The 20,439-nt window shown below is 36.4% G+C and overlaps 1 protein-coding gene across 2 annotated transcripts in view; it reads left to right on the top strand.

Moving 5' to 3' along the window:
* Window positions 1-20,439, top strand: part of eys (EGF-like photoreceptor maintenance factor) — a 350,285-nt gene that overhangs the window by 313,091 nt on the left and 16,755 nt on the right. For both annotated transcript variants that reach the window (XM_088610149.1, XM_088610150.1), the window contains exons 43-44: window positions 8,503-8,675; window positions 14,104-14,286. In XM_088610149.1, the coding sequence (XP_088466275.1) occupies window positions 8,503-8,675; window positions 14,104-14,286 (356 nt within the window). The remainder of the gene's footprint in view (window positions 1-8,502; window positions 8,676-14,103; window positions 14,287-20,439) is intronic.

Here is a 20,439-nt window from a genome sequence, read left to right as displayed (position 1 = left end):
ATTTGGCTTGTGTATTTTGATTAACAGAAAGAGAATACAGTTATTTGTTTTATTTAACTTTCCAGCCCTATTTTTGCAACAAGGTTCTTTTATGACAAAGATTTTGATTCACATTTCAAAAAAAGAACAAAAAATGTTAGAAAGCTAACAAAAGCGCAGGTTAAAAATACCAAATTACAGATGCATTACAATTATACTAGCAGTTCTTTATTTACCAATAAGCAGATTGGAGTCTTTCTTCCCTACTACCTGTTCTGATCATGGGAATATAGAGAATGAGTATTCCAACATGTCACAACTGAAAAAAGTATGTTCTTACATTGATTATTTTTACCTAGAGTCTTAAGTCTTAAGGTCTACTATGAAAAATGGCTTTGAATGAAGTTTTATAACAACTTGCTGTTGCCTTTTGGTGCCTGCAGCATTTCCCAATGTGTTTCTTGAAAAGTAAGTCACAGACATGTGGACAGGGCTTTCTCCTCTTGAAGGACAGAGTGTCTTTGGGACTACAGGGGGTCCTGTGGCACTCATTGTGTCATCAAATAAATCAGGACATTGCCCTTTTTCCTGCACTGATTAAAATTATCAGGCACGCTTTCCTCAGGATTTTGATAGCAGTGCTGGATGAGCATCGACCCTTTGTAAGTCAGCAGGATGCCTGCCTGAAATATTTATCAACCACTAAACCAATGCTCATGATATACTAATGACTGAAAATTAGTCATGATTGCATTTTCACTAAGGGATGAAAGCAGAGCAACTAGCTAAAATGTATTACAAACCTAGATCATTAACAGCACTAATTGATGTCTTAATTATGTTCAAAATGGCTGTCTTGTCAGATGTGGTAAGAACAATGTTTATTTTGGTATATGTGAATAATCTTGTATATTAGTTACTGTACAGTATGTTATTATAATTAATATTAATTGCTTACACTTATATAGCGCTTTTCTGGCCACTCCACTCAAAGAGCTATACTGGTAATGGAGATCCCCTCCACCACCACCAGTGTGCAGCCCCACCTGGATGATGCGACGGCAGCCATAGTGCGCCAGAACGCTCCCCACACATCAGCTATCAGTGGGGAGGAGAGCAGAGTGATGAAGCCAATTCATAGATATTCATGGAATTATATACATATGTTATTATTTGTAAACACATACACAGTTACATTGAGTTAAAGTGTTGGAAGTAATCAGAAGATCATAATAAAAATCTAGATATAAAACAGAGACAGCAACAGAATTCCTTCTTGTGTAAAAAATAAATTCACCACAGTACTATGTAAATTGCTGTCATCCATGAAATCAGAAAGTGCCATATCCACATAAGGCCTATAAAAATATAAGGAATAATACTAATATTGGTGACATGTGATGAATACTATGGCTTACAGCAAGCAAATTTCACATGACGAGTGTGTAGAAATTATAATCCTAATTAGTGAAGGCTATTTCCTGCAACAGATTGTAACCTGACTTCATGTTTCAGCAGGAGCTCCATTGAAGACTAATAAGGGCAGGCAAAGCTGTTACTGATGATAACAGATGAGGTCATGAAAAAAACCTCTTCAGAAGGAGATATGAACGACCTCAGCATATGTTCTTGATGCAGAAGATAATTATTCAGTCTAGACCTTCCTAATATTATAGCTATAAGCATTAAACTAGTTTACTGTATCTCTTAGAGCATTATAATATACAGAAGGACAGAGTGATCCCAATGCATGTATCGCTGCCTAAAAACCTTTGTTGAGCAACTGAAACTGAACAAAAAGACTGACCTGCCATACTAATTTAAACAATGCAGTGACTACACATGAAAGATGATAGTCTTACATATGGATCCAAGTTTTGTTTTGCAATAATACTGTACATTAACAACTTGTGTGAGGACAAACGGACCAGGGTGCAGCGTCACAGAGAATGATGGGCTTCGGGATAGATCAACAGATCAGACAGACCAGGGATCTGTGTTGCTTTTGTAGCTCAGCCAAGGGTCTCTTCTAACAGTCACACCCAGGGTCTGATAGTTCATGCCATTCCATCAGAAACACATCTCACTCGGCATGGATTCGTCATACAGCATTACAGTAACCTCAAGCACATAGCCAAAGCAGTTAAAAATAACTGGAACAAAAAGATGCCCAGGCCTGCACACATTACTGATGTGAAGGTCATTGAGGCTGTATGTAGTTATGCAGATACTGAAATAGTCAAACGACAAACTCGCACTTTGGATGAATTGTGGGAAGTGCTGCAGGGCATTTCCACAGTCATATGTTGGTAAGCTGTATGGGAGCAGGAAACAAGATGTCATGAAATGTCATGAAAAGAAAATGGTAAACATCCCAAAAGCTTACTCATTTTTTCCTGCTCTCATGTATTTTGCATACATCAAATCAATGTCTTAGTTGCAATTGAAAGATATTTTCGATCGCTGTATTTATATCCTGGCTATTTTGTCACAATGTTGCACTTGGAAAACATGAGAATATAGTTAAATTGAAAAAATATACAGTATTAATCAATTGGATGTTAGATAAATCTATAAATAATTTATAATGCTGACTCATGACCTTTCTCTCAGACAACCATGCCCTTAGACAATAAACTATATGGCCCTATGAATAATTGAAACCCCCTACTGTGTACTGTATGTATTTAATTATCTTTCAACAAGGCAAGCAGTCTGCTAAAATTAGTGTTTAAAAGAATGGGGTGGAATACTGTAAGTTCAGGAAGCTAAAGCAAAAAAGCTGTTCTCTGTGAAATTGTCTCTTACTGTAGTTACAGACTAAATTAATAATTCTGACCCTCCCACTGGTCACAAATTACATTGACTGGATCGCAGATTGGGTTGAAAGAAGAAGGCTGTGGACATCAAAACACATAGCATAATCTAGACTAGGGCTATTAAATTTACAAGTTCCATTACAGCATATTGACATAAAATAAGTATTCCCATATTTATCATGCTGATTTGTAATTTATTAATTACAGAGCTGTTCTCAGACAAACTGTTTAATGGAGTGAGCTGGAGCAGCCAGAACCTTAGGATGCCTGATCTAGACCTCATGGTTGTCTTACATGAACATTTATAGGTGTATAGACCCTGAATAGGTGTATAGACATTTTGAGCACCAGACGTAAGAACATAAGAAAGATTATATCAAGGTCATTTGGCTCATCAGGCTCATGCAGTTGCTAGTAGCTAATTGATCTAATGATCTCATCCAGCCATTTATTGAGAAAGTCCAAGGTATCAGATTCAATAACACGGCTGGGTAGCTTATTCCAGACTCCCACAGACATCGCCTTCTCTTTCATTACTGCACTACTATGATGAGAACCTGACAGTTAAAATCATGCTGGGGATTTTTTCACCATGGAACAGTGGTTTAACTGTATTGCTGAAGTGACAGACTACTGTACGTTTGCTCACTCATTCCAGTCAGTCCTACACTTTAATTATATTTTATAATGTTACATCAACATTTCTAAGTGACAGTAATCCTATACTGCTTGCAAAGATTCTTGTTGAGGAAAAAGTCTATATTGAAATGACTAGACACCCTTGGCTCTGAAGGTTAAAATCAGCTGTATTCTGTCCCTGTTCAGTAGTGAAAATTCCATGACTGGAGTTTATGTTGCAAGAGAAGTCTTCAATGAGCACTGTCTCAGTCAATCAATGAATAACAGTAAGAGTAAGATCAGCTTTAACACATGCATTTTCATGGAAAAAACACTGCACAATGATATATATTCTGTACAGCTGACTCACTTGAAATATGACATAATGGAAAAGCACACTCCTTCTGGTACCTGGGGAGTAATTTTCATCTTTGTAATTGCATTACAGTTATTTGGGTAAGGGATTGCTTTTTAGCTGGGGGCAGTATTTTTTTTTTATTTTGGTTACAATGATCTATGTAGTATGTATAATTATTACAAACTTCTTTCAATTCCCCCTAGTGTCTTAGTAAATTCACACAAATATCCCTCACATAAGTATTATTTAGCTAATAATATTGCATTATGTTTTTTAGGTAACTTTCCCCAGAAATTACAAGTCAGTTGTGTAAGGGATTATTTTCAAAATTCACAAGAGGTTGAGGGGAAATCATTTTAAAACATCATGAGTTACAGAGATAATATAGTTACAATGTAAAGAAATCCTTTAATGCCAACGTATTAATTTAAATATGTAAAACCTTACACAATTAATATGTACAGTAAGTGTAGTGGATCACATTTAGGAAGTACCTTTCCCCAACAATGTTAGCTTACAATTCTTCTCTGAAATTATTGTCCATTTCCAGGCTCTTTAAACACATCTTTGGATTTCTGTCCAATAGATACACTTGTGTGAAAAATTAAAACACACATACTGGATATGTGGAAAATAATGCACATTCTTGAAGCTTTCCTAATGCACAAATTAATTAATTGGGTGGAGCTTAAAAAAAGATGCATCTGTCATTGTGATTTCTTTGCCTCATACTAAGTTCATTTTATTGTGCATCAATTAATGCAGAAAGCTTAGTATAATAGTCTATTTATAAGGCCAGCACAGAACATCCCTTCAGCTCCTCGAGGAATTGATAATGTACTTAGTATGAGGTGCTTTTTCCTTAAATAATATAATGAGATAAAGAATTTATTCATGCATAATTGGACTGCTATTTCAATTGTACTACAAAAATGTACCAACACTTTCTTGTTATATTCTGCATTACATGGTGAATTCCTAACACCTCCAGAGACATTGCTTTTTCTTAGTTGTGCAGTGTTAAAGAACATTGCCTTTCAAAAGAACTCAGCCATTTTGGTATCATAAACAGCAGATGCTTACAGAACCACAATACCCTGATGAGCTTATTAGAGAACAAATTTGACACAATCTTACTAATGAACTGTCAGTCTTATATCATAGATCTATAGAAAACATGTCAAACAGTGACTGAAATTTAGCTTTGGAGGCAGTTCTCATTATTATGTTGTTAACACATGCAAAGATTAGGGAATTGATTATGTGACTGGGTTTTTAATATCAAGGTTATTTTTTTTAATTTCAGGTCAAATCATCTTTAATAGCATGTATTCTCACAGTGGTAATTTTACTTTCTGCATTAACAAAAAAAAGTATATCAACTTATTTATATTTTCGTAGTCTCATGGGTGACTCTTGGTATAGTGTCTGTTAGCCAACTGCTTTTCAGAATAGCGTTTTAACCAAAGCAAAGACATAGATATACTGTAAGAATTGCCACCTACCATCATTTACTGAATCATATACATACAGTAGTAAGTTGTGATAGTGGCTATAAGTTAAATATCCTATAAATCTACCTGTTACTTTCTTATATTTAGCTCTAATCATATATTGTGTAATTTAGTCTCAATCAACCTAGAAGGCATGCCTGGTAAGTGTTGTTTAACTAACAGTATTTATTATTTTAAATAAATGAGTTTGGGAGATGGATAGTGTGATTGTTCTGCCTGCAGCTGAAGGAGTCTTTGAATTAAATGGATACAGTAAGTAACTCCTCCTTTTTGTTCTTATCTATACAACCTTAAGAAGCATGTGCATCATGTGTCTTCATTGCCTCTTCCCATGACCTGCATTGTCAAGCTTGACTATGGGCAAAGCTTAATACCTTTGGAAAGCAGTTTCCACAGTCTCTATAAGAAAATCACTGAGGTGTGCCTGCCTCTACACATTTTTTAAATATGTTTCAGCCTCCTTCCAGCTTACATGCTGGTAGTTTTAATACTTACCATTGCACAGTGCAAGATCTCTTGTGTTTATATTGAAGTATTATTCTAAGAGTACATATAAAGTAATTGTTTTTTACCAGCTTCTCAAATTTTCAACATTTTATGCATCTTTCTCAAGAGGGAATGTGTTTGAAATCAAAGGATGATATTGATGTAATGATGATGTTTGTTTTGGATTTCAAATTCTTACTGTATTTCAATTGATTATCATGATTTTCTAAAAGGTCATCACACTAAAACTATCTTTACTCAACCTGCAGATGTGTTTCTTTCAGTGAGACTCTCAACATAATGACGAAACATAGTCCTTATTTGTGAGATGAAAAATAACATTTATGTGTTGTCTAACAAGTCCGTGAATCACTCTGAAATGTTGTAAGGGAATAGATGCAATATGAAAGAAATTAGGAACATTTGAATGAGAAAATGGGTATGTCACTTACACATGCTGTTCAATGGGGCAGTGGTTGTGGGATGAATTATTAGATTGTATGCTGTTTTATATACTCAAGAAGTTTTAAACAATTTCAGAGTTTATTTTCTGTGTCCTATCTTTAAACGCCAGCATCACTGCCAGTGCATGTGAAGGTCTCTGCAAAGCCTTTGTGTTGAAGCTGATGAAAACCACGGGGCATTTGGGCTTATTCTGTCTGCGTAAATGACAGTGCTAAAAAGATCTGCTTCAGTTAGCTCTACTGAATAGACCTTCCTTAAAACCTATTCTCACACAATTTCTTAAATTATTCATGGGTATTTGTTACAAGAAGGTTATTCTACTTACCGCAATGGCCTTTTTTTCTCAGTGATGACAGCTCATTATTTTAGCTGTAAAAATGTATCTTGCAAGCCGTTTGACCTATTTAAAAATGCTGCCACCTGCTTTAATATGAAAATGTATATCTAAGGATTGCGATTTAGACTGAACTATGTTTAGCAATTCCTTTTAGTAATGTAAAATACATGAGAGTGTCCATTATATTTAATGTATATTCACCTGTTTACTTTTAACTGCTGTACTTTCGGCTCTTGCTTTTCAGTTAATTCCTCATATGCATTGATATTTTTACCTTGATTTCTCTACATGTTCCTGATTTGCACAGGTTATGGAGTGGGGAAGAATCTCATTTTGCTTAGTGAACAGAATGTTGTATTCAAAAGAAGGACCCATCAAAGGGTTTGCTTAAAACTGTTTACTCTTTTTATTTTTTTCAATGAATACAATGGAAATAAACAGCCTTTTAATTTCCAGTAACTTAATTTCTTTCTAAATGATATATAAAAGCTGCCTTGGGGTGCTATTGTGGGCAAAGAGTTGGCTATGATCCGAGACAGAAAATTGATTGCGCTTGATTCACCTCTCCACTTCCCCGCGGCGGTTAGCGAGCAGGCCGGGCAAAGATTGCCTCAGCTGAGCCTCATCCTCTTCATCCCCAGAGGAGGAAGCTCGCATGAGGCAATCTTTGCCCGGCCTGCTCGCTAAATACCAGATCAGGATAATAATCAGGATGATTAGCTATAAAAAGGATCTGGATGAATGGTGGGATCATTTGTAGTTTCTAAGAAATATATTAATGGTTGCTAAACCAAAACCGTTTTTCTGTTTGTTGTTTTTTTCCCCCAAAGCAATCAAATCTAATCCCTTTTGCATTTTGCTCTTTATCAGCATTTCTCTAGCACAGATCTAAATGTAGAACTACTATTAAAGATGACAGCAATTATCTGAGAGATATGAGCTCTAATTTTAAACCTTTCCTTTAGTGGCCCATAGTACTAACCGTGCTACTGATTTTTTGTTTTGCTTACCTCCAAATTTTTACCTCATTTTACAGGAAAAATTTTTTGTGAATGTGGTGATATTTTGTATTAAGTGATCAATACTGTCAGGTTGGGGAATGGTATTTAGTATCAACAATTTCAACCATTCCCGAAATCCATTTCCTTTTTTTAATTTCCAGAAACAGAACTTTAATATTTCATGGTAGAATCCTTTTCTGGTGAAGTAAAATTTATCCTACTGTGATGCTTTTCAAAGCAGATTATTAATTTATAGGTCTGAAACTTTTCCAGTGCTTAGTCTTGTTTCATATGTGATACCTTTTGAAAGTGTACGCATTTCAAAGAAGCTTATGAAGTCCCTGCAGGAACATCACTTACCAACTTTGTGTTTTTTTTACCCTAGGATAATAAAATTGCACATGACGATGTATTTGCCTTTTCCATATTTTGTGTTTAAATTTGTCATGGATTTATTTTAATTATGTATTTAATCTATATGTCCCTTGTATTTGTGTCATTTCAACCATTGCAACAAATATTCTTTTCATTTCTTCCTTTTCTTTATAATAAAAAAGCTAAATTCATTTTGTTAAGGTGAAACATTGGATTTGTGGTTTATTATTTTTTAAATCAGCCTTGCCATCCAATGACAATGTGATTAAAGCTGACATGTTTTCGTTGTTTATTGGCTTTTGTTCTTTGGAAATGCATTGTGCTGGTTTAGACAGATTGGCCTAACCTTGAACGCAATCTCCAGTATTGATTGTGGTCAGAAGGCAGCAGTGAATGCACAGTGCGTGTTTCCATTATGATGCCTTTCTCTGTGTGCAGCAGGTTCTAGAACATGGCAATGGATTCAAACAGGGGAAGGCTGTCTAGCATAATTGTCTTTTCCACTGTCAAGTTTTGTTTCCTAATGATTTGTTTGTGTTTTTCTATTCAGTGATTCAGAAAACTGGTTTTGCAAATGCCCTGACTTCTACTCTGGAAAACTCTGCCAGTTTCATGCCTGTGACAGAAGCCCTTGCAGTCACGGTGCGACCTGCATACCCACATCTACCCAGGATGCAGTGTGTCTGTGCCCATATGGGAGAGCAGGGGTCCTGTGTGACGAAGGTGAGCAACAAATGAAGCTCTTAACAAGTCTCGAGTCATTAGAGGGGAGATGTAAACAACAAGCTAGAGGGGAGAAATTAGTTACGCTAATCTAGCCGGAGATCTACTAAGTCAGATAAGAGCAGGCAGCTTCCTTACTCTATTCTGCAGCTAATAACACTTGGAAATAAGTCAATATCTATTGATTGGCAATCACTGACTGAGAAGGTTTCGCCTGAATATTCTAACAAGCATCACAAGGAGGCTGCTTATCAAGATGCAAACTATACCTGCCTATTAGTGCGAGTCTTGTTGGTTTTTAATTACAGTCCCTCTCATAATCTGAAGAAGACCAGCATTTTTAGAGTTAAATATAATTGACATACTGCGTGGAGTTTGTATGTTCGCCGCATATACCAGTTTCCTCCCACAGCCCAAAAGCATACTGGGAGGTTAATTGGCTTCTGGCAAAATTACCCTGGTGTGAGTGTCTGTGTGTCTATGTGCACCCTGAGATGGATGGGTGCCAGGATGTACCCTGCCTCGTGCCAGTTGCTTGCCAGGATAGATTCCAGCTCCCCTGCAACCCTGTATTGGATAAAACAGTAAGAAAATGGATGGATGGATCATTTCCATAAGTCTGCATGAGCCCTCCCACGCAGATACACACACGGCTTTTGAGAGAACATGTCACAAAATGAATGGTCAGACCTAGGGATCATTAGTTCATCATTGCACTTCCCTCCAACAGAGGCGGCAGTAGTGATGCATAAGGGCCCCACGCAAGAGGACAGTGCTGTTCCACTGTGGCTTGTTACTCTACCGAACACTCCATGTCATTATAACACAGCCCAGCATACAGTATGTAACTAGCCAGCACAAGTGTAGTCATGTAAATCTTACTCCTGCAGTTAAACAAGGAATTATGGCAGGACTACAAGTGTACAATTTGTTTCTATCCTCGTCATTAAAAGCAATAGCCTGTTGTGTGGTTTAGTTTAGGAGACCAACAGATCTTCCAGCCATCTCTCCATCAAGTACACACAACCCTAATGGCAACTAGAGTCTTCTAATCTCCTGTGTCCTGCTGAGGTTAGTTGACATTTAAATTTAAAGCCGGATAACTTCAAAGTCAATATTGATCCCTGCCCCTCCACAGTATCTTTCTGCATTAAACTCGGTTTTATATTTGAAGTCATTTTCTCATTTATCTTTCCTGCCACAGAAATAGACATCTCCAAGATACATTTTAGGGTGCATAAAGACAAGACTTGAAAAGATGGGTATCATCATTTACAGAACAGAAAAAAAGTCCAGTAACATTATTTATTATAAAAAGAAATTTGAAAAATAATCCAAGGATTATTATAATTAAAACAAATATATATTTTAGTGTTTTTTAAAATTCTGTAAATAGAATTGTAAAAAGTAGTTACAGTATAAACTCTGAATAATAACATACATCCATTCATTTAGTTTCAGCCCTTTTCACATTTTCTTTTTGTGACATTAGTTGGAAAGGGAAAACAATGTAGCCTTTGCTGCTAAAACTGTGGCAGTACATCATTAAACACCCTCTTTAACATGTATTGCATGACTGATTTTCTTTCAGATTAACGGATATCCCCAAACACAAACTGTTTTCCTGTTCAAATACAATGAATTTCCAAACTCCATTTGCATAAGTAATGCTTATCCAAACAAGTGACTCTTCCACACTCTGTAGCGCAATCCTTTCAACTAGTAATAGCACATCTGTTCAGGTATTTCTCAGACAATTGTGAAAAGCTTATAGCTACTGATCTAATATGCATAAAGTATCTTTTTATATTTATAATGATGTCTAATTCACTTTGTATAATTAAGCCATTGAAAGAAGCCACTGTGATTTTTTATGAGGAAGTCTTCAATCAATGGTTTCTGCAATAATCATTGCTGGATTTAATACAAAGCCATATTAATTTGTCACTCATAATGGCAACATCTGTGAGCAAAAAATAAGTCCTGTGATTATCATATTTACTATCTCAGAGATAATGTATGTGTTTTACTGTATGCCAGAAAAAGACTATTGAAAATGCCCTTTCTCTCCACTGAAAAACAGAGAGCAACCACCAGTTGTATTTTTGTGATATAAGAAGCTAGGTGATTTGCTACTATCCCAAAATCTTCATATTAAAGCAAGAAGTGTAATGTGAGGAGACAAAGATATAACCTGTAGAGTCATGACAGCAATTGAAAAACACAATTTGCAGGTGATTATTGATTGCTCCTCATCCTCCTTGATGCTGTACGAGCGGTACAAACATAGACAATTCAGCTGGGCTTCAATTTTCAACACCAGTTAACAAGGTATTTTGGGGGCAGATTAAAACCAAGCCCATTCTCCATTTGATGAATAAATGTATAACTCTGTGCCTCTTCAGTGCCTGAAGCTGCCTCAGCCTGCATGCATACTGCACTATTCTATTCCAGAGTGAGAGTGAGAGGCAGCAGGCTTGAGTCATCCTAATAGGAAAACATCAAACAACATGCATAACCCGTAGTTTACTGAGTGAACTGGATCCCTCGATAACAGGCAATTCTGTCTCAGTTTTCCGGGTCACAAACAACAATGAAAAAGGAGCACTCTATCCAGACCCCTTCACAAGCTCATTTGACCATTCTGTATGTGTAAATGAATGTTACTACCTTTAAAGGAGGATGTGTTAAATTGAGGGTTCTAAAAGTCTTAAAAACAAGGACCGGCATGTTTTGTAAAACAGTCACACAGATAAAAAGGTTCTTTTTAGGGAGACGTTGTAGAAGATTGACCTTATTTATTTTCAGACAAGAAAAAATGAATGTTGCTGCATGACCTGGGATGAATTGCTTACTAGAAACACCATGGAACAAGAGCAAGCAGTCAGGCTACCAGGTTTTGCCTAGACATGCTGTGCCTGGTACTCAGTTTGCTTTCTGTCAAATAGGATGTGGAGCTGCTTATTAGAGTAGTAATTAAATGTTCATATCAAATGTTAACTAAGTCTAAGCAATGAAAAAAATGTTTATGTGTTTAGAGTAGTGTATAAATTATTTTATCTAGTGAAAAGATTTCAAAAGCCATAAATAATTCATAAGCAGAAAGAGCAGGCTTTCCTCAGAAAAACGCTAAAAATACCGTACTTAGCTCAAGCCGTGGGGCAAAAGAAAAAATGCTAGTTATTTGGTTTTGGAGAAAAAGGTATAACGTATTTTGTACTTCCCTGGAAGGGAAATATGGAAATATTGAGTTCTGCTCAGAGTGTGAAGATATGGCAGTTTCTCATCCTTGCCTAAGAGAACAGAGGAGACAGACTTTGTACTGACCTCTGATGTGAAGTCAAGCAATTTCTTATTTTTTTGCCCACAAGACAAATCCGTAGGTACCTGTATTATTAAGCAGAAATGAAAAATTAAGGAGGTTTAAAATAGAAATGTCTGATAATGTACCACAGTAACAATAATAAGACTTAGAATCTAAGTGTGTTTCCATGTTTTGTACTGTATGTCCTCCTTATCAATGTAAATTGCCAGTTATTTCTGAAAATAAAACAGGAATGAAAATGCAATGGGGGCTTTTAAAGGGTCGCAGTCCACCATTTCAGTTTATGGAAATTGTAATGAAACTGTTCCCTTATGGAACATAAAACAATGGCTCCATCTAGTGTTAACCATTAACTATCATTTTAATATGCAACCAAGACACTGTGCATTTTTAATAGGGGATATGTGGATACGTCGGAATATAGCTACTCAGTGCTGATGCTTTTCAATAAGAACTGCACAGAGAGACAATAAAATGAGCTTCATGAGATTTCCAGGACAATGTGTTCTCTATTAATTGTGATAATGCGATTAGGAAAAAGAAATGTGTAGGTGGTAAAGGAAGTGCACTTCTTGAAATTAAATGACGAAGAGAAGTCCTTTCATTACTCAGTGCCATAGAATTCCTTTTTGACTACCTGAAGGGGATTGTACAGAAGTTTGTTGTCTTTTAGATAATTATCCTTGAGATAAAGAGGGCTCTGAATGAAGCAGGGGGTCTCAGCATGCATTGTTTTTTCTTAATTAAAAAACTCTGGTTTAGCATTTTAATGAGTCAGAATTGGCAATTTTCTAGGAGATGGAAGAAACGCATGTAGATTTCAAACAAATTCTTTATTTTCACATATATTTTTATATATATATTACATATATATATATTACATACAAATATATTACACAGGAATTCATATAATTGTGAACGTGTTCTATACAATCTATCAATTCTATCTGGATGGTAAATTTGATGTAATATTACCAAAAATAAGATGTTTAAATGATTTTTATCAACATGGTAAAACAGTGCAATACCAGTGACTTTTAATATTGCAATTGCCTGAACCTCCAGAGATCTGTGCACTACAGGCACATACTGTAGCATCCATGAATCTATAATAATCACCTACCCTTCCATTTAATTGTCTCATTAGAAAATGATGGCCATGAACAAGGGAATTGTATGTTTTGCTATGCGTTCCAAGCATCCATATTGATGCTGTAGCTTGATCCTTCGATTTCGGCTCCTCCTATCAGTGTGCAGCCTTGGACTGTTCACCCACTAGTAGGATAGGTAAGCTAGGCTTAGGCTGTTCCTCCTGATGATGTGTTGTTGGAACAGCAATCCTGCTCAGTACAAGATCAACCAAAGGTTCAGGTCAAGACATTTGCTTGGTTTAGAACTGTACATTCTGTGGGATTATCATTGAATGTTTCTAAATCAGAATCCACACTAAAAGGTGCATACTGTAAATACTGGAAAAAACAGATGGGTTGAAAAGTCTGTAAAAATATTTTCATCAAATAATTTGTTTTTAAAAACAGCTGAGAGGTTTTGTCGTGTTACTAGGTGTTTATCTACCAGCCGGAATGTGCAGAGAAAGATACATGTACTCTGAAGTCAAGTTAAGCCACTTTAATCACACACACACACACACACACACACACACACACACACACACACACACACACACACACACACACACACACACAGACACACACACAGACAGACAGACAGACAGACAGACAGACCATTGAACTAATTTTGTGACTTTGTGCAAGCTGTTCTTTTGCAGCTTGGATGATGTAGGATTGCCAAAGCAAATGGGTGGTATATTTAAGCAATTCCCAATCTTCTAATACTCTTTAAAAATCAATTGATATTACATCGGTATATTTATTTTTAGCTTTAGCACTGTACAACTGATACAGTATGTAAATATAGACAGTTGGATGGATGGAATGCTGATTTAATAAAAGGAAAGATATAAATGAATGTATTTATCTGTATTAGGCAGTGTTTGTTGTGTTTTCTACTTTTATATTGTCATCAAGTGATATTAGAGGGTTGTATCAATAACATCTTTATTCACCTGATGTGTTTCTGCAGCTATCAATATCACCAGGGCCAGATTTAGTGGAACAGATGAGTTTGGATATACATCTTATATGGCGTATTCCAGAATCCCAAATATGGACTCCTACTATGAATTCCAACTAAAACTGACATTTGCCAACAATGGGTCTGCTGTAAAGGACAACCTTATCCTTTTCACTGGACAAAAAGGGAAAGGTAAGAAAGGCTTATTCACATTCATGTCCTGTAAATATGGTAGCATCAGTTTGTGAAAACTAGTAAATAAAATGAAAATGTGATTTTTAAAGCTTTTCTATTATGACTATATGTGACAGATCTCTGCGACTGGCCCATTATAACAGTTGCTCTCCACACTGCAGAAATTGAAAATAAATCTTCTTTCTGACATGCTGAATTTATGATTTTCTATTTTCATATTGAAACTTTGAAATTTTCATAATGCTCACACTCCTATCACTTGAGCTTCATTACAGAGTTCTGTAACCTACTGACTCTTTAATGTTTTTCCCGTGTGCATGGAAATGCACTGACAGCATGGCTGAATTATTTCCTGTTGGGCCATCCTTGCCTTCACTCAGTTCTGATTCAGAAATTAGGTATCTTATGTTTTTAGTAAAGCTAGTCATTCGTGGGGTAAAAAAATGTTTCTTGTGAGTTTGGAGGAGCATAATTCCTCTCAAATTGATTTTTTCCTGCAATTTTCTGTAAGTTGCCTTAATTGGTTGAGAGATATAACAGTGTTACTTATCGGGGGTGTAAAAAATATGCAAATATATTACTTGAGTAAAGGTATTGCTGCTTTTAAAAATATATCATTAAGTAAAACTTTTCTTTCTAGAAAGCTATTAAATAAAAATATAAAATAATTATCTCTTAACAGTACACAAGTATCAAGTGAAAATTGTAAATTAAATGTTAAATTAAGATTACCCTGAATTTCACATCAGCTTTAATTATCATTGGTGCTATTTTATACACATGTATGCCTACATGTACATTTAAATTAAGTACTAGGTACTACTTTCAGCCATAAATAAAACATTTAATGGAAGAATTGTAGGATCTAGTGTTAAACATTTTAAATATTGCTTTTAAACTGCTTTTGGATTAATATTACTCTTTTAAACTACTAAATGCATCCTCCACTTCTGAACTAAAGCAAGCAAAGGAACAGGTAAAGGTTCATTCCATGCCAAAAGGCAAAGAAAAGAGGCAAAGAGATCAGAGGTCTCTCCAGGTCAATAGTTCCCCATTTAACCTACTGTATAATGGTCACCCTCTTTAAGATCTCTCTGTGTCCTTACACAGGGGTTTCAGAATTCCTATTGGAGAAAGACATCTGAAACCAATGAAGGGGGATCACACCTTCACCTTTCGCTCATCAAAAAACTAATCTCTTACTCCTGTTCATTTGTGGATTTTGGATTTCCAGACCTCTCCTCCTGCTCTCCCTGAGGTTGGACTCTCACTCTCACCTGCTGTTTCTCCATTTCCTCACGGCTCCCTGCCCTTCTTACTGCTCTGTCCTTTGCTCTCCTGGGCCTTATTTACCTGCTGCCCCTCTCACACCTGACGAAGGCTCCAGAGCCGAGAAGTCCTGTTTCTTTCCTCACTTCTCAGCATGGAATGAATCCTTACCTGTTCCACTTCAGCCTACGCTTACAGACTCCTATGAATGTGAATGTGAGACTTTGGCGGGAGAGTCTTCTTCAGGTTTCTCCTTTCTATGTTTAAGGGTGAAAATAACCGTTTCTGATCCTTTGCAATCAACGCATACTGACACAGCTCCCCACTCAAACATCCACAATGAAAACAATTGGCAACAATTGCTTACATCTTTTTCACGCTCAGAAGTATGCATTATTTTTAGTATTGTTAATTCTCCAAACCTCTTGCTTCTGACCTGTTTGATCTACTTAGACTAAATAATTAGCTTACATAGCTTATACATTTTTCAAATTTACTTGCTGGAATATTAACAGTGAATCAGAGTTTAACTCAGTCTACACAAGAAATACAGTAGCTTTTCCCATTAACATTCCAGTGTCAAAATGAACTGAAAACGTATTTTCAGTATATTTGGATGCATAAATATTGGTTATTATTTCCAAACACTGTCTTTAAAACAAGTTCCAACTTAACATGATATACCCAGGATGTGTTACAATTTTCTCTAGGAATGACCACATCAACTAAAAATACAGAGATAACAAAGTACAGCAGCAACATCAGAAAAAAAGTCTTTTTTAAATGAGAAATCACTTTTTCCTTTACAGTTATGCATATGATTTCTAAACATTTTTCAGTGGATGGTAACAACACAATATATCTCCAGTGCAAGATAAATAAATGTCTAAAGGTTTTTTGAAACCAGCAGACATAATTTTCTCATAGTTATAGAGCCCTCTCTGAAGCTTTACTGTGTGATGCCCTTGACTTTCATCAGAGCCTTGCCTTTGGTTTGGGATGCATCAATCCAGTCATGGCTGTACACCACATTGTAGAGCCCGCATCAATGACTGTGCTAATTAAAGAGAGACTCCCTCTCCTTTTCTGATGATGGCATAGTTCTTGGTCTAAGCAAAGTCTACATTAGGTCTTAAACGTTGGCAACAAGATGTCAGCCAAGATCAATTCCTGATTCTCGAGCTTTTTGCCAACATGATTCTAAATGCCCCATTGAAGAGCCTTTACCAGTGGGCTCCAGAGTTTAGAGGGAAATTTAATCATCTTAGGTTTGATTCCAATAGATATAATGTAGTATGAACAGTAGCCATCCCATCATTGTGTTGGTTTTAGCTTAAAGAATGTAGTGCCTCTGTCACCAGACCCATAACTGTAGTGTATTTAGTCTAGGTCTAAATACACTACTGGTCAACTCAGTTGGATTTAGCCACAACACTGATGCTCGGGTATCTGGTACTCAAGACTGTTATCCATGTCCAGAACTCCTGCAATTTCTCGAAATTGAACCTAATTTTCTTCACCAGCTTCTTCTTCTGTTTGTTTTTTGGATTTTGTTATTAAGTATTCAAAGCGACATATTATTTTCATCAGCAAATGTTTTGAAGACAAAAAAGAATTGTCTGTGGTGGTTCTAATGATCTCCTCTCATTCTTTGAGTGTCACCTGTCAAAATATCAAAAGTATGTGAGTCGTTTAAACACCTACATGCTAGTGCAGCAGAACATCTCTCCAGACTTTTGGGATCAATCTTGTGAACGTTCACTGCAATATACTGTAGCTGCTTCACCTAGCTGTCCAGAAGTCTGTGGTTGTAGCAATGCATTAAACCTTACTCACAGAATGAATCATATTTGTTTTCATGCTTTTAGCATCCTTACATACAGTATATTAGTACAAACAGTACTGGAATGTACAGTGGATATTAAGCAGAAGCAGAACTTTAATTTTCCTTTTTGTCTGTTGTTTGGCTAGTTCAAAAATCAATATATATGAAACTATATAGAAATTAAACTGTCATACACTCAACGTGTCTGCAATGTATTTAAAGTTGGTTTTAGTAACTGCTACCTACTGTGTCATCTGTGGCAAAACATTTAATCATCAGCTTTCACAAAGGACCATCAAAGAACACAATGTCACTAGAATGTAAAAACTAATTATAGAAAGGGTTTGATGAAGTCAAGGTAACGTTCAGGTGTTACAGAATATGGGAGACAGAGAATAAGACAGAGCTGCTCAGTCATGGCTTTAATGAGCTGTAATTATAAAATGCCTATTTTGTTAATATGGTATAAATGAAGCAGTGAAGAATGGAAAAGGGCATTAATTCTGTGAATGGCTTCTTATAGGAACAGTTATGCAGTATATTAATGTAATAGTTAATGCCATGATTTGTAGTTGTCAATATATTTATATTGTGAAGGGCTATTGGTGTATGAAGTTAAGAAATACTTTTGAGTCTCATTTCCATAGTTTCTTAACATATCTCAGTTTATTAGTGATGCAGAAAAATCACAAAAGAATTTGCAGCATGTAAACATAAGAGTTTTTAAGAATCAAGAGAGACTATTTGTTCCAGCTTCAGCCTATGTAGTTACTAAAACCAATTTGAAATGAGGATCTTGAAAGATAAAATGAAACAAGTCTTACGAATATCTCTGGAAAACTTGTTCAGACATCCACCACCCAGTGTGTATACACATCAGTTAGTGTGTCTGCACAGTTTGTCTGTGTGTCAGGGCCTTCCTAAATTTACACCCACATGAAAATTCAGCAGCAGTAGCGAAAACAGTACCCCATTTGGTGAAAGTTGACAATGTAAAGAAAAGAAAAAATGATTGTTCTCCTCTGATGAAGTAATTTTTCCTCGGCTATGAAGATAGAGTGCTTACTGCAGCAGTTAGCCCAAGCCACACTGGCTCAACAAGAAGCCCTCCTTGTGCAGAAAGGATCAGTAGACTACAGATGGATTTGTAACATCTACCTTATCAGCAGTTATAAAAAGAGCTTAATTGGTGGACAATGGGGCAGACACACACCCTAGGAAGCAGGTAACAAAAAATGATGCCCTCACACGATGTGGAGATGTACTTGAAGACACTGGGCCAGCATAATTGCACCTTTATTGCCAAGAGAAGCACAGAAGGCTTACTATGACCTACAGCAGCAGGATGCTGAAAATTATGATATCCTTTTAAGGGAAATTCTCGCATGACTGGGAGTAAAAATGGCAGTTAGAGCTCAGAGATTTCATTTCTGGGTTTAATGTCCAGATCAGCCCCCTCGATTTCAAATGTTTGATTTCATACACCTAGCCTGGAAATGGTTTCAGCCTGAAGAACTACCATTTAATAAGGTCATTGAGCGAGTGATATTAAACCATTTCCATCACAGCCTTCCTGTGGATATGCAAGGAGTTTTTCAGTCAAGGAAGTCCACAAAACAGACCACATTATTGATCTGGTCTGTGCTCCAAGAAAAAACATGATGATAGTGATAAAAGAAATGTTCCAGAACTTAGACCAACACTTAAGAATGAACAGAAATAGATATAAAGATATATAGATATAAAATCTGGACTTCTGTTAAAGAGACTTCTCAGACTATGAGTGATGTGCTCTGATAGCTGGCTCAAAGTCTGAAGAATCAGAAGTTCCCAGATGATATAATTATCATTAAAGAAGACACTTTATGATATTGATATTGTTCATTATGTCAAGAACCTATGCAAGTGGATGTGACTTTGGGTGAATGCTGTGACATTTGGGAGCTAGCGGGTCAGACTTAGCTATAACTATTGCTATAAAACTGGAAGATTGAAACTTTAGCAGCCCAATGTGTAATTCTCAGTCAAATAAAGCTCCAAAAAGGGACAATGTTGCTGCTACATGTACAGATGGTGACAAAACCATATATAACAGCTCGCCTACATTTTAGAATGCCACAAGGAAATTATAAGGTGGTGGTATTGGTTCATTCCTCATTTGCCTTATAAATTGCCCACATTTCCAAGCATTATGGGAGTCGGAATGTATTTGGTTGGACCATTAGTGAAATCTGCTAAGAAGTGTCAGTACATATTGGTGATTTTGGACTAGGCAACCCAGTATCCAGAAGCTATACTTTTAATATGGTCACTTGTAAAGCTATTGCCTCTGAGCTCGTCTTTCTCTTCTCGCTTCTTCTCTTCTCTTCTAACAGGTGAAAATTATCACCTGCAGAAAAACATTACTCTGCCTTTGAAAAGCCAATCAACAGAGCCTTAGACTTGCTAAAGTATTACTTATTTTTCTACTGACCAGCCACGCACACATGACACGAATAATGAAAAATAAAGACAAAAGTGATATAGTCGCAAGATGTGGCCAGAGCCTCCAGTCATACAAATTTACAGCAGTCCAAGAAGCAGGAAACACCAAAGCAATATGGATGGTCTGTCACGTATGCGACAAGCAAATGTTGCTTCAAAAACATACATTTTCTCAGAGAGAAGGGGAATGTGATGCCACAAGTGGCATTGTCCTTGAAGGATGGTACTTCCCCCCGAATTGTCATGAAGTTTGTTGACACTTTTTGCCAGTACTGAGATATCTGTGAGAGAACACCAGAACTCAATTGCTGGAACAGGGAAGAGCTGCGTGCCCTTTTCCAGCCTATACTGTATGAGCCGGTAGTAGAAGTGGCTGATATTGTGGAAGAAGTGCAGAGTGAGCGAAGGTTGCCACATTCTAAAGGTTTCATATTGCTATAGCTATTACTTGTACAAGAGACTGAAAGAAGGGAATGAACCACTGAGGCTGAAAGGAAAGGTAGAAAGAAAGATAGAAAAATAAAATTACAGAATGACTACGGACCGGAGTAGGAATATTAACCTGGCTTAAG

The sequence above is a fragment of the Lepisosteus platostomus genome, chromosome 17, assembly GCF_059453375.1.
Source record: "Lepisosteus platostomus isolate fLepPlt1 chromosome 17, fLepPlt1.hap1, whole genome shotgun sequence".
Classification (NCBI taxonomy): Eukaryota; Metazoa; Chordata; class Actinopteri; order Semionotiformes; family Lepisosteidae; genus Lepisosteus; species Lepisosteus platostomus.
The sequence above is the reverse complement of the archived record's forward strand: the minus strand, read 5'-3'. Positions and strand labels throughout refer to the sequence as shown.